At 53.1% G+C, this 15,493-nt stretch overlaps 1 protein-coding gene across 5 annotated transcripts in view; it reads right to left on the bottom strand.

The window, feature by feature from the left end:
• The window catches only part of MYH14 (myosin heavy chain 14), a 95,658-nt gene that overhangs the window by 72,871 nt on the left and 7,294 nt on the right, over window positions 1–15,493 (bottom strand). For 2 of the 5 annotated variants that reach the window (XM_025849784.2, XM_025849783.2), the window contains exons 2-3: window positions 4,941–5,351; window positions 634–790 (exon numbers count right to left, since the gene is read on the bottom strand). In XM_025849784.2, coding sequence (XP_025705569.2) covers window positions 634–790; window positions 4,941–5,351 — 568 coding nt within the window. Of the gene's footprint in view, window positions 1–633; window positions 791–4,940; window positions 5,352–8,185; window positions 8,288–8,920; window positions 9,070–10,001; window positions 10,025–15,493 lie in introns of those variants that run through there. The other 3 variants (XM_073886405.1, XM_073886404.1, XM_025849782.2) reach the window with 3 other exon arrangements.

The raw sequence follows: 15,493 nt of genomic DNA on the forward strand, positions 1-15,493 counted from the left end.
TGCATCATTATAACCCACAATAGAACTATAGCATATGCTATGTGATATAAGTATAATACATGCCGTATAAATATACTGCCACATACCATCATATGTCATATGATAGTAAGACATAAATTTTTAAATATTTAATATGCATTTAATATAAGCCAAATATTAAAATAGATATGTAATAATTTATAATGATTACATTATGTACAGAACATGTGAATTATGTCATTTTGCCCGGACATCCTTGTACAACCTGCCCAACTGTACACGGTGACCCCACACTGTCCACCATCCAAGGGACTGACATTAATTCCGTGACAATGTGGACCATGTAACAACATAAATGTTGAATGAATGAACACTAAGAATCACTGTCTCAAGAGAAAATTTTGCAGAAGCCTGGCATCAGTTGGCTCCCAGGTGATACTGTTGAGAGAAGGGGTGAGCATAGAGACAAATAAAAAGGGGCCTGTCTGGTAGGATCCAGAACTCGTCCACTCAGCCCTCCACTTGTGCTTCCTCCTACCCCATGAAGAAGCCTCAGAGTCCGAAATTCTTGATCTGTCATCTTATCCTGACTCCTAGAATAGCCCCCCCCCCACCTCGAAGAGACATGTCCAGCAGTCCCAGCCCCATACTCACCCTGGAGCATGCTTCGGTAGGCCCCCTCAGTCACTGCATACACGTGGGGTGGCACTTCATGGCGTTTCTTGCCCCGGTACATCTCCACAATGGCCTCCGTATAGATGGGAAGCTGCTTGTATGGATTGATGACCACACAGAAAAGGCCAGAGTATGTCTGCAGTGGGCAAGAAAGGAAAGGGCCTCAGCTGCCTGTCTGAGGCCCAGAGGGCAGCAGGGACTGCCATGTACAGCTGGGCAGGTTGTGCACAGCACAAGGATGGCCATGAAAGGGGCTGCTGTTCAGATCATGACAATGTAGATTTGACCATTTGTGACAAAGACTTTCAGGCTGAAGGTGGAAGAGAATCTTTCCATATTGCACAAAGGTGCTGTATGGATTAGGATTCACCCTGAAAGAGAATGTGGCCTTTGCAGCCAGCCAGACTTGGGTCACAGCCCACTACCACCTGGATTCACACACACGTAAAATGACCATGTGCGAGCTCATCTGCTGCAGCACTCTTTATAATGGCAGAAGTCTGGAAATGACCTGCATGAATGTTCTTAAAATGGATCGCTATGGTACTTGTGTACGGATATGGAATTATCTCCAAAGCATTATCGAAGAAAGAACACAAGGTGAGGACTGTTTGCAGTGAAAGAAGAGGAAGAGTTAGATTTGTATGTATTTGTTTGAACGTACATCCTCAGAAGGTATCACAGTATCTCCCGCTGAAACGTGACAGAACCAAGTCTGTGGTTCCTACTGCAAACAGACTCACAGGCGGGCTTACACGCTTACAGGAGGAAATGCTGAAGTTCAGGACCAAGGTATGTGAAAATAAAGATGCAATTTTTCTTGCATCCAAGTTCACGGACTCCCTGAATTCGTGCTGACCCCTGATGGGCCCGGGGTTCAGCTGACAACAGAGGCACTCCAGCCACAAAGAGGCAGTGAGGATTGCTAGAGAGCTAGCTGGTCACCCAGCTAAACCAACCCAGAGACCTCACCGGCTATGCCAGCCGGAACTGGCTCTTGAAATGAGCCGGAGAGGTAGGTACTTAGTGGCCTCGCTGGTTAACGATTAAACCACTTAGCTATCCGGCCAGCTCCTTAGTGGGTTAGTAGTAGGATTGCTTTAAGCTCCCCAGACAGCTTGCGCTTCTCAAGCTGAGCAGGGTGTGGCCACCACGGGCTGCCCGGCTCCCAGGTGCCAACCCTTTAACGGTGGGAGGGTGGGTGGCCAGCCGAGAGCCGAACAACCGGTTTGCTGGGTGTCTGCCCTCGCTGCCTTAAAGAGCTGCTCCCGGGAGCTCCCCTGGCAGAGGGTGGGGCAGCCGGACCACATTCTCTGGGAGAGTATCTCATGGCTGCTGGCGCCCCGGCCCCCACTCCTGCCTGGCGGAGGAACCCACTCCCCTACGCCACCCTCCCACCTCAGCTCCCTCCTGCCAGCCACACCTTGTTGCCAGGATGACACCCCCCGCCCCCCACGGCAACCTGAGCTGGCTGCCAAGGCCAGGGAGCAAAGGGCAGAGGCTGTGCCCATAGAGAGGGTTAGAGACACCTGAGTCGGGGGGGGCAGAGCAGGCGACACCCGGTTGGAAGGGTCTGACGCAGATGCCCAGCCCCCGGGGCTCTGAAGCCATCCAGCCCAGTGACTCTCTCCAGTCTCAGTTTCCTCCCCACCTCATTACAGAGGCTGTGGGGATTAAGGGAGACAGTGAATAAAAACCAGCCAGCCCAAGGCGGGGCCCCATAAAAGGCACTCCAAGTGTGGGTCCCGAGACTCTCCTGTTACCCGTCCCACCTGGGAGCTAAGAGCTCGCTCAGACTTCAAAGCCGTGTCATCCTGGGTTTCCACTTGTGTGTGACTCGCACAAGGGATTTGCCCTTCCTGAGCCTCAGTCCCCAGCCCTGGAAAATGGGCTTTTAATCCTGACCACCTAGAAAGATTCTGAGCACGGTGTGTCCTCAACAGACGGGTTCCCTTCCTGCCCAAAGCATCCAGGCAAAGGGACTGAGACCTTCAGGGACTCCAGGCCAAAGACCGTATTAGTGGCAGAAACTGGGTTTCTGGAGGCCTGGACACCATACCCACCAATCAACGCTGTCTTCCCCATCACCAGTCAGCCAGCCAAACAAGCATCTATAAAGCACGGACCGAAGACAAGCAGGGTGGAGCTTGATCACACCTCTGACACCTTCTGGAAGGCGGGTGGAGCAAGCACCCTGAGCTTTCTGGATCTACTTTCTCATCAAATGGGGTCAGGAACAGCACTTCCACATAGGGTGGCTGGGGACCATCCATAGGTTCGTCTTGCACGTACGAGGCCCGGCAAGGGCCCTGGAACACTGCGTGTGCTTAACATGTTAGTTGTTAACTACCACGGGGCCGACGGCTTCCCCTCTCCGAGATGGGGGAATAGATGATAACCATTCCTACCTGGTAGCTGTGTGTGGAGGGAGGGGGGTCAGCAAGATCACATCGGAAAGTTTATAACAGCACCCGACAGAGAAAGCAGGCACTAAGTGCTAATGGTTATTATTAAGGCCCAATTAGCTCCCTGTCTAGTCTTCTGGAATCTTCCATCTCGTTTCCATTTGTGAGACCCAGGGGAGTGGCTTGGGCCGAGGCCTCTTTCCCAGGGTTTGCAAAAGTGAGCGAGGACTCAGCAGGGGCCAGTGCAGCCTGGAGAACATTGCCAACCCCATCCGGAGTCACACAGCCCTCGATTCCAATCCCACAACCGTCGCCTCAAGCTGAGGGGTCCTGAGCCAGCCACTGGCCCTCCCAGCCTTGGTCTTCTCCTTCCCAAACGGGAGTCAGACTTCATAAAAATATTCTGAGCTTACGGGTGGATATTGCGGCCACTCTATTTTTATATTTTGATATATCTCATCATTGAGTTAAATGTTCTTTTATTACTCCCATTAAAGTTTTGTCTTTTTTTTTTTTTTTTTTAATATAACACCAGCACTTTTCCTTTGAGGGTGTTAGCTAGGTCTTTAAAGAATTTTCTTGGGGGGTGAGCGCCAAGGCGGTGAGACCCCAGCCCTCTAAGCTGCTATTTGGAATGCGATTCTGGGACCAGCTGCGGGGGTTCAAATCCTGCCCTGACTCCTTCCTATCTGTGTGACCCGGGATCCAAGTCGCTTGACATTCCTGAACATCAGGTGATAACAACGGTCCCTGGCCCAGAGGTGCGCCGATAACCCGCACACGGCACTTAGAACAGCACTTGGCACATGGTAAGTGCTCAATAAATATTTGCTAGCCACCATTATTATTATTTTTCATTACTATTGTTGACATTCTTTGTCGATCTCTTTAATCCTGTTTGCTCTAATAATGCTCTGGCTGCCCATTAGAACCACCCTGGAAGCTTATTAAAAAATACTACTGTCCCTATCACAGCCCTGGGAAGCTTGATTTAAACAGGGGAGGGTGGGGCTCGGGTGCTAATACTTTCAAAAAATTCCCCAGGCGATTCTAACTCACAAAGGCGGGCTTACGAACCACTGCCCTCCCTACTCCACTGTTTGCTGTAGAGATTAATGTGAGAGATACTCGACGCTCAACAGACACGAAACCACCAGAATCAACCTCACAATCATCAATCCCATCTTCATCTTGAGAGGCGCCACAGTGGAGGAATGGCGCCTGCAGCTGGCCGGCCCAGGGCCGGCCCAGGTCCAGCCGGTCTGCCTGGGTGACCTTGGTCAAGGAACTTGACCTTTCTGGGCCTCCCTGTTTGTTCAATCTGTAAAATGGGGACTACGTGCTTTATAATTGGGAAAGTGTATGGAGACAATACACCTAAGAGTGCCTAGTGCTTGCTTAATAAATGTCAGCGTTTATTGTTATGAAATCTCTCCCGGACTCAGTTTCCTTTTCGGTAAAACGGAGCTAATAATAGGCTCTGCTTTGTGTACAATGAGAGGAAGTGAATTAATATATGGAAGGGAATTTAGGACAGCCTGGCGTGCAGTTTCCCATACTCGGTGGTTGTCACTCATTATTACGACAGACCCATATCCGTTTCTCAAAACTCTTTGATGTGTTCTATTTGAGCACTTGGAATTTTTTTTTTACACTCTAGGAAAAATAATAAGGCGCACGGCATCTACCGTATAATATTCCGGGACTCCCCCAAAGGCGTCTGAGGCCGTTCTAGGCAATAATCTGTAATTTGGCAACTCCGTGTAGGAATAGCCGCAGGGTGCGGGATCCCGAGCAGAAATGGCCTCGCGCTACTCAGGCTAGGGGCTGCACCCGGCTCCCCACCCCCGGGCCATGCCCTCCCAGCCCGCGGCTACTCACGTAGATGAGGCCCGAGTAGTACCGCTCACGGAGATTGTGCAGCACGGAAGCCTCGTTGAGGCAGGTGAGCTCGGCCATGTCCTCGGCCTTGCTGAACTTGGGCGGGTTCATGCGCTGGATCTGGTCCCGCGGCAGCCGCAGCCTGCGCCCGCTCTCCGCCAGCTCCACCTCGGCCTCCTCCTCGCCCTCATTGCGCAGCGCCGCCGCCTCGAACCCGTGCAGCTCCGAGGGCACCCACACCAGGCGCCGCGCCGTCCACTCCACCTGCGGCGAGGTGCCGCCGCCCCCTGGTGAGCCACCCACGCCTGACCCACTGGGCGCGAACAGGTACGACTGGGCGGCCTCGGGCACTGGGCCGGGCCTGGAGGCCGCCTTCCGCCGGGGCACGGACAAGGTCACCGCCGCCATGGTCTGCAGGGGAGAGAAGGCTGGAGGTTAGGTGGGGCTCCGTTCCCAGCCCAGACTGCACCCCCCAAGGCAGTCCCCACTGCCTTTCTTCACCAGACTTCTTTTTACACATCTGCAAAATGGGCCCACAGATCTCCTTTACTAATTCCATTCATTCATTCAATAATTATCTAATCAGCCTCCCTGGGTCAGGCACCGTTCAAGGCACTGGCCATACGGCCAAGAAGCCAGCAACAGATCCCTGCCTACAGAAGGCGTTTGCATTCCAGCCCAGCGCTGTCCAGTATGGAAGCCACTGCCACATACGGCTACTGGACAGTTGAAATGGAGAATCCAAACTGAGATGGGGTCTAAGTATAAGACACACGCCAGATTTCAAAGACTTGGTACAACAAAAAACTCAGTATGTTTTATATTTGATGATTGATACATTGATTGCAATAACAGTTATTTTGAATACACTGGGTTAAATAATATATATTATTAACATTAACAATACTTGTTCCTTTTGAGTTTTTTCCATTTTTAATGTGGCAACTACAACATTTTCAATTACACATTTGGCTTGCATTATATTCTTATTGGGTAATGATGCTCTAATCCCAGGAGACAGATAAAAAGATAAGTGAGTAAATTACATAGGAGGTTAAATGTGATAAATGCCAAGGAGAAAAAGAAAGCAGGGAACAGGGGATGTTAGGATTGAGGGGTGCTGCAGTTTTAATTGGGATGGCCAGGGAAGGCCTCTCTGATGTGGTATTTGAATAAAGACCTGAGGGAGATGAAGGGAGTGAGCCATGGGAATGTTGAGAGGTAAAGCATTCCAGGCCGGGAGAAGAGCCAGTGCAAAGGCCCTGAGGCAGGAGTGTGCCTGTGTGTCTGTGGCGTTGTGAGAAGCCAGTGCGGCTAGAGCCAAGTAAACAAGGGGGAGAAGGTGGTAGGTGAAGTAAGATCGGGGACCAAGAGGGCCAGACTGAGTCATGATGAGGACCTCAGCCTCTTAGATGTGAGCCCTAGGAAGGCATCAATCTGATCTCTGTCACTCAGGTTCCTCGACCACCTCCAGCCTACCCCATCACTGCAGAACAGACTCAAATCTCATGCCTTAGTTATCAGTTCCTTCCTTCCCTGCAACCCGGCTTCCTTTTCTTTATGATGGGGAGAGCAGCCCCCTTCATTTACCCCTGCATTCACTCAACATTCTATGAGGCTGTTCAGATGCCAGGCTCTGCCTGGAGTGAGTCTGGGGACCCTGAGATGCTTCAGATGGGCCCCGCCTTGAGGAGCTCCTGGTCTGGGGGTGATCCAGCTCTAGTCTCAGCCGGCCACAACCCAGTGTGACCTGTGCGCTGTAATGGAGACACTGGGTGAGCCAGAATGTGCTAGACCCCTCCCCGCCCTCAAAGGGCCCACAAACCAGCAGCGAATAGCCCACAGCAATTTCAGGGCAGTCTAAGCACCAGTCAGGAAAACTGCCCTCCCTGTCCCTCCCTGGGCCCTGTTCCCGGAGAAGTCTGCCTCTATTCTCTCCCTCAACCTCAAACATCCGCACCAGTCACAGGAATACCCGAATAGTTGTCTCGCCCACCTCAATGTTTCTGCCTCTGCCCTCCAGGCCCCCCACCTCCAACACACCCGTGGAGAAGTCCCTCCAAACACCCAGCTCCTCTTAAGGCATCCCCACATCTGGTCCCATCAGGCTCTTGGCTTTCCCTCAGAGCCTCTCCCGCCTAGAAACTCGGCTCCAGACCACACATCCCACTTCCACCCAGACCCCTTACCCAGGCCCCAGCACCAGCAGCCCTTGGTGCTCTCAGGTCTCAAACGGATGACTCCTGCCCTCAAGCAGCAGGGTGCTCCCCCCCCTCCACTCCCCAGGATCCCAATTGCCAAAGCTAACCCCTGGCCTCCAGTGTGGCCCTGATCCACCCAGAGCCAAGCCCCATCCCTGGGACTTTGCCCCTACCCTCACCCTACCCCACCCCACCCACTTCCCCCTCCAGCCTTCAGCCTTTGACCAGGAAAGGTTTGGGAGTTTTTGCAATCATCCAGTCCGACGCTTCCCCTCCCTAGAGCCAGGAGTCTGGGCCCCCAGTCCCTTCTCCTTTGGACCCATGAGCCCGGGGGCCCCCTCACCTCACGGCAGCCGGGCTAGAGGTGAGGATGATGGGACATCCAAACCCTGAGGACTGACATCAGCCCTGATGGGGAGGGCCTGCAGGCCTTGGCTCCGGATGGCTGAGCCCCTCCGGCAGCCCCACCCTCCTTAGCCGGCAGGAACACCTCTGCCTGGGCTCATTACTGTCACCAGGGCAGGTGCTTTCACCTGCCCTGGGAGGGGCAGAGACTGCTGGGCTGGAAAAGGAAAAGGAGCCAGGGATCCGCCCCTGGGGCAGGGGCCGGGCCCTTGGCATCCAGCCCTCTGACCTCAGCCGAGTGCTAGTATTCAAGTGTCCCTTCGGTGGCTAGACCCGGAAATCTGGGCCCCAGCCCCTCCTCCCTCAGACCCAGAGGTCCAGGCCCCCAGCCCCCTCCTCCCTCAGACCCAGGAGTCAGAGCCCCCAGCCCCTCCTCCCTCAGACCCAGGAATCCGGGCCCCCAGCCCCTCCCTCCTCAAGACCAGGAGTCCGGGCCCCCAGACCCAGTGTCCTGGCCCCAGTGCCTTTGTCCCTCAAGACCTAGAAGTCCAGGCTCCCAGTGCTGTCCTCACTCAGACCTGGGATTCCTGGCCCCCAACTCCCCTCCTCAGATCCAGGAATCCGAGCGCCCAACCCCCATTTCCCCGAGACCCAAGCGCCCTGTGGCCGCCCCCTCAGCTCGCGAATCCTCGGGGCTACCTGGGGCCGCCGGCCGGTGCAGGAATCGGGAAGATGGGGAGGGGGCACGGGAATCCCCGGGCCGATTGAGCTCTCAGGTGCGACTACCTCCGCGGTCCAGCGCGGGGCGGGGCCACGTCGCGTCACCCGGAGGTAGCCCGGCTCTGATGTCACCCAGCACCTGCCCGGCTCAGGGAAGGGGGCGGGGCCTGGAGCTGCAAGGCCCTTCGCTGGGGGATGGGGGGAAGCGGAGATGAGTCTGTTGCCAGGTGGGCCACAGCGGCGCCAGCGGCAGCACCAGGGGCCCCTCCTCCTCCTGGCGGGCAAAAATCAAGGACCCACGCGGCGGAGAGGGCTGAGGACTCCCGGGTTCGAATCCCGCTCAAGCTTTCTGGGCCTCAGCTTCCCTCTGCGTGAATTGCGGCCAAAGAAATGAATAAGATGATGTGGAAGAAAAGGCCCCCAGCCCAGTGCTTAAACAAGCAGTGCCTCACGACATCATTTGATCTTTCTGAGCCTCAGTTTCCCCAACCCCGGAAATGGGACAACACAATCCAGAGAGTACCAAAGAAGACCACGAAGTGTTACCAAAGAAGACCACAAAGTGTTATTCTGGCCTCCGGAGCTTCAGTCTTCTCATGGGTGGAATGAGGACTAAGTAGTGGTAAGCGCACCTAGGCTGTGCCGATGGTTTTCTAGAACAGCTCTCTGAGTTTTAATTCATAGAATGATCTCAAAAACCAATGTGAGGGGCACCTGGGTGGCTCAGCTGTTAGGTATCTGCCTTCCGCTCAGGTCATGATCTCAGGGTCCTGGAATCAAACCCCAGGTCTGGCTCCCTGCTCAACGGAGAGTTTGCTTCTCCCTCTCCCTCTGCTGCTCCCCCTGCTTGTGCTGTCTGTCTGTCTGTCTTGTCTCTGTCAAAAAAACCCCAAAAAACAACAACAATGTGATAGGGACAATCAGCATCTCCATCCATCCAACGGGGAAGGCAAGGCACGGAGAGGGGAAGTCATGCTCTGAAGGTCACACAGTCAGTAAGAAGGAGAGCTGGGATCCAAGCTCACACCGTTTTCTGTCATTCTAAAGAGGAATTTGGGGTACTGGGTACTCAAAGGGATCAATTTCCTCTTCTTCATTGGTTAACTCTCTCGAACCTGCTTCCCCATCTACACCATAGGACCACAGCCTTCTTTAGGGAACTACTGTGAGATTAAAAAGGTTAAGGGACCCAACACACAGTTGGTCTCCAAAGTGTTATTCGCAACCCTGTCTCCCTGCAGTCACTGCCTCTGTCCAGCCTCAGTTTTCCCCTCCCTGTAAAATGGGTACAATATAACCCACCTCGAGTTAATATAATTATTTAGCTGTAAAAATAAAAGCGCCCGAGTACATCATTAGTGCTCAAATATGTCTTTCCCTACCCTTTTTGTCTCTGCCAGTCGTGACCCCTGGTCTGCACGTGAGAACAGAGACCCCTTATCTGGAGGCGGAGGACTGAAGGCGATGACTCAGGTATTAGAGCGTCCAAGGTCCCAAAGCGAGCCTCAGTTTCCCCGTCTGTGGAATAGGCCCGGGGTCTCCAGCGAGGACCCCGATCCAGCCTTACACACCGTAGGAAATCGAGTTGCGGGGCGGACGTAGACGCCCGTCCCGCCCCCCCCCGCCCCCCCGCCGCCGTCCCGCTGTGCGCCCAAGGTGAGTGGCCGCGTCACCGCTTCTCCCCCGCCGCCCGCGCCGGCCTTCGGGGCCCCTATCCGAAGCCCCTGGGCTCCAGCCTCCCCGGGCCCAGTCCCGCTACGCCGCCTCCGGCGGGCAGCGGGCCCCGGGCACTCACCGGCTTCCAGGGCCGTCCCGAGGCTTCGGCCTGGGGAGAAAGAGGGGCGGGCCCGCCAGGAGAGCCCCGCCCACACGAGCGCGGCAGGGACCAATCGGCGCCCGCTGCGACAAGCTACGGCCCCGCCCGTGGGGGACGCGCCCGCCAATCAAGAGGACCGGCTGGCGGACCGGGCCAATCAGAAGTTGTCGGAGTGTGCCAGCCGTGGGAAAAGAACGGCGCCGGAGTGCGGAGCCAGGCGGCGCGGTCGTGGGCAGGACCCCAGGCCTGACGGGCAGGGGACGCGACCAATGGCGAGCTGTGGGGGGCGGCCGGGGGCCGGAGGCCCAAGGGACACGGGTGAATGCGCCGCTTTGTGCACGCGGCATGAATGGGAGCCTTTGTGAGGGCCGGCGTGGGGGGGGCGGCTGGAGGCCGGAATGCCTGGGTCCCCCGGGAGCCGACGGGCAGGAGAGACAGGAGAGAGAATTCACTTTTGTCGAACGCCGACCGCGTACCAGGCACTCTCCCAGGCTCTCACCCACCACGGAGGTGTGGGCGATACCGTCAGTAATAATAATGATCATTTATTGAGTGCCCTGTGTATGCCAGAAGCTGTGCTAAGCGCTTTACCTGCATGATCTCATTTAATCCTTACAACTACCCCTTGGAATTAAGATCTTCATCTTCCAGATGAGGTAAACCCAAGCTTAGAAAGAGGGTGTTAATTGTCGAAAGGCATGGAGCTGGCAGGTGGCAGAGCAAGGGTTCAAATCATACCAAATCTGACTTCAGAACTTGTGCTCTTAACCACCATGCTACACCCAAACTGTGGTTAATGCTTCCCAATTTACAGATGGGAAAACTGAGGCTCAGGGAGAGGCAGATGACTTCCCAAGGTCACGAAGCAAAGGCCCCACTGAACCCTGAGGTGAAGCCCACCTCTGAAACTAGCCTGTTGCTGGAAAGCCCCAAACCATTGGTTTCTGAGCTGTGTCCCCACTTTACAGGCGTGCACTAAAGCTCCAGAAGGAGTGAGCAGCTGGGATGGCAGCAGGGGGCTGCTTGTGAATCAAGCGCCAGCCAGCCTGCCAGCCTGGCTCTGCTGCTTAGCAGCTGTGTGTGCTTGGGTCAGTTGCTGGCCTTTTTTGAAACTCCGTTGATTTCTGCATCTGTAAAATGGGGATGATGGTCTCTCTGCCTCCACTCTTGTCCCCCCACCACACACACACACACACACACACACACACACACACACACACACAGAGTCTGCTGCTAGTGGGATCCTGTCAAACTCTATTGAGACTGTACCCCTCTTCTGCTCAGAAACTTGTGCTTCATGGCTCCATCTCAGTAAAAGCCGAAGAACTCACTGTGGCCCACGAGGCCCTGCGTGAAATGTCCCCTGGGGCCCTGTCTGATCTCACCTCCCTCTCTGGTCCCTGTCACTCCTTTCCAGCCACCCTGGCCTCCTGGATGTTCCTCAATTCCACAAACACTCCTCATGCATGCCCTGCCTCAGGGCCTTTGCATTAGCTGTTTCTTCCATCAGGAATCCTCTTCCCCACCCCCACAGTTCTGCATGGATATCTGCCTCTCCTCCTCCAGTGTCAGGTCTCCTCCATTGTCACCTGCCCCAGAAAGCCTGTCCTGACCATTCCATATAAATCACTTCCCCTCATCATTCTCTCCCCTGACTTTGCTTTGTTTTTCCTCATAGCCCTGGAAGTATTTATGTGTTTATCTGTTTATCATCTGTCTCCTCACTAGAATACAAGTCCCAAGAAGGCAAGAATCTTTGTTTTGTTCAGTGCGGGATCCTCAGGGCCTGGAACACAGTAGGCGCTCAATAAGTTTTTGTTGAATCAATAGTAACAAATCCTTGCATTGTGTGAACTAAACGAGTTAATGCATGCAAAGAGCTAGGGTGCAGCTGACATCAGGAAAAGGCTGAATAAACAATAATTATTATTACAGTTGTTATTCATTGCCCTACAAACCCTTCTGGTAGCATGCAGGAGAGAAACAACAGAGAGAGAGAGAAAAAGTCTACCACGAGGGAAAGAAGCCAGAGAAAGGGAAAGGTTGAGAGGTAAGAGATGGGGATCAAAGACACGGGAGGAGAGAGATGGAGTTGGGGTGGGGGCAGACACAGCATCCAACTCCCAACGCATTTGCTTGACAATGGCAAAGGCGGTCCTTATGGGCAAGAAGCTTTGAGATTACCGTGGCCACTGCCCACCTCTTTGCAGACAGGGAAACTGAGTTCCGGGGAGAGGGGGGACCTTTTCTGAGGGCTCCTGAAGTGATAATGCAGCTCCAATGTATGAGGCCTGATTGTGGGCTGGGAACGTGACCATCATTATCCCAGTGCATCCTCATGCCGGTCCTATGAGGTTGGCCCTGTCATTACCCCACTTTACAGGCCCACAACAAGCCTAGGGTCTCCCAGCTGCTCCTGGTGGCAGAACTGGGCTTAGGTTGCAGGAGATCAGACCCCTGCGTCTGTGCTGTTAACCAAGACAGAGCCGCAGCCCCTGTTACTCTGGCCAAAGTGTTCTCCATGAAAGCCTCCTGCAGTGAAGACAACAGGAGCTGCTATTGATTGAGTGCCAGCTGTGTGCTGGACATTGTGACTGTTGCATTAACTCACTGGATTCTTTCAACAATTCTATGAGATGGATACTTTTATTATTTATCCCCATTTAACTGATAGAAAACTAAGGCTAAAACAGATGAAATCCCACGTGCCTGAGGGCACCAGGGATGAGTGTGTGAACTGGGACACAACAGAAATTCAGACAGGAAAGAAGGCTCTGGCACTCCCATTTTAACCATATTCTGCCTGGTAACTGGTGATGTCATCAATACCAGCTAAGGTTAAATCTACCCGGCAACTGGTGATGTCATCATTCCCACCAAGAGTCTAAATTAGAGATGTCATTACTTCTGCTCAGTCGATAGGGTAACTGATGACATCACTGGTAATATTGAGCTTCCTTTTGCTGAGGACATTCTATGAGCTGGATGCCTGTGCTAAGCACTTTAATAGTCGGGGATAGATATTTAGCACTTACTATGTGCCAGGCACAGCGCTAAGCCCTTTGTGTATTAAATGTATTAATATATTTGTATTAAATGTAGTACTGTATTAAGCTCTAAGTCGTAGGTACTAGTGTCATACCCATTTTACAGATGAGGGCACTGAGAGAAGGCAGCCCAAGACTGTACAGCTAGAAAGCATCAGAGCCCAGATTTGAGCCCAGGCAGTCTGGCTCCAGAGCTTGGAATGTGACTCACTCTATGAAACCACTGGAGAGTGGCCGGGACCCAGGAAACCAATACAGAGCCCTCCATCTGTCCTCAGTCTGTCCAAGTCTGCCACAGAGGTTCATCAGGAGAAAGCCCCACTCATTCCCTTGACGGTCAAACCATCTCCACCACGTATCCATCTCTTCACCCCAGCACTGGAATTGTCCCCATTAAGTTGTGAGCCCCGGACTGTCAGGGGCCAGGTCTGACTCCTCTGTGGGTGTAGCATAAGCTCTAATAGAGAGGGGGCTCAGAAAATGGGGTGATGGAATATCGGGATGGTTGTATCAGGGAAAAAGGAAATGGGAATATGGGAACATTCTGAGTTCCCAGAGGAGGAGAGGGATTTCTGCCACTTGGCACAGACCTCATTATTCTTGATTCATAACTACCTTGTTATGCAGAATCCGAGTTATGGGCAGCATGGGTGTGGGATAAAAGCCATCAGGGAGCTAAGTTCATGGACCAAAGTAAAATGTTAGAGCTGAGAGGGGAGGAGACAGGAGAACCAGGGAGGGGGTTGCTATACGGAAGAGAATCTGGGGGGATTTTTTTTTAAGATTTTATTCATTTATCTGAGAGAGAGAGAGAGAGAAACAACATGAGAGGAGAGAGGGTCAGAGGGAGAAGCAGGTTACCCAATGAGCTGGGAGCCCGATATGGGACTCGATCCCGGGATCCCGGGATCATGACCCAAGCTGACGGCAGTCACCCAACCAACTGAGCCACCCAGGTGTCCCACGGCGGGGGGGATTTTTTTTAAGATTTTATTTTTAAGTAATCTCTACACTCAATGTGGGGCTCGAACTCACAACCCCAAGATCAAGAGTCAGATGCTCTACTGACTTTAACCAGAAAAAAAATTGGGGGAGCAGCTGCCATGCCTGGTGGGGGAAGGGGCTTTACTTCTTTTTTAACTAAAAAATTTTTTTTAATTTTTAAAGAGAGTTTATTTATTTACTTATTTATTTAGAGAGCAAGCAGCGGGAGGGGCAGAAGTAGAGGGAGAGAAAGTCTCAAGCAGACTCCCCGCTGAGCACGGAGCCTGAGGTGGGGCTCGATCTCACAACCCTGAGATCACGCCCTGAGCCGAAACCAAGAGTCGCAGTGTCCCAAATCTTAATAGAGAAAATGGAAGGGACAAAGAACATGCTAAATGTCACTGTGTGTTCTGACTGTAATCCTGCCTGGGGTATTTTCTCTCTGTGGTAAGGATTTGAATGGTTCCAGTATTTTATTTTTGGTTGCTGTGCTGTTGTTTTCCTGCATATGACTCAGAACTAGGACTGGCTCTGAGACAAGGGCATGCTGGCGGCCTCTCGAGGGTTGCGGATGAATGACGGGTTCAGTTCTACGACAACAAATATTTATTGAGCGCCTACTACGTGCCAGGCCTGTTCTAAAGCAGGAGCCAGCACACTGTTTTTCTGGAAAGGGCCAGACAGTAAATATTTTCAGCTTCGAATGCCACGTGGTCTCTTCTATAACACTTGCCGGCCCTTGCAGCAGGTAAACAGCCGTAGATAATATGTAAATGATGTGTCTGGCTGTGCTTCCCTAAACCTTTGCTTACACAGACAGGACGTGGGCAGGTCTGACCTGTGGGCTGTAGTTTACAGACCCCTGTTCTGGAAGCTGAAGAGATGGAGGTTACAGGGACATAATCCCAGCCCTCACAGAACTCAGATCTTAATCTACTCCTACACATGGGTGGAGGGAAACTGCTCACACCTAAGTAAGATCCAGTCCTTCCTTTGCTCAGAGTCCACACCTGGCACCAGTCTCACTCAGTTAAAGCGAAGTCATCATCGGGGCCCACGGGCCCTACACCGTCTGGCCCCCCTTTGTCCCCTCTCTGACATCATCTCCTGCCATTTCTCCATTGCTTCCTCTGCTCCAAACGCACCAGACTCAGCCCTGCCTCAGGGCCTTTGCATATGCCATTCTGTCTACTGGCATGCTCTTCCCCTAGCTAACCATGTGACTCCCTCCTCTCTTTCTAGTCTTTGTTCAGATATCACCTTCTCCATGAAGGCTTTTCCGAGCACTTTTCCCCTGGACTCCTGATAGCCCATCACCTTCTTCGCCTTTTCTTTTGCTTTTTCCTCTTCCTTCCTTCCTCCCTCCCTCCCTCCCTCCCTCCCTCCCTCCCTCCCTTCCTTCCTTCCTTCCTTCCTTCCTTCCTTCCTTCCTTCCTTCCT

The sequence above is a fragment of the Callorhinus ursinus genome, unplaced genomic scaffold (assembly GCF_003265705.2).
Source record: "Callorhinus ursinus isolate GAN/ISIS: 27379988/994484 unplaced genomic scaffold, GSC_fseal_2.0 scaffold71, whole genome shotgun sequence".
NCBI classification, from domain to species: Eukaryota; Metazoa; Chordata; class Mammalia; order Carnivora; family Otariidae; genus Callorhinus; species Callorhinus ursinus.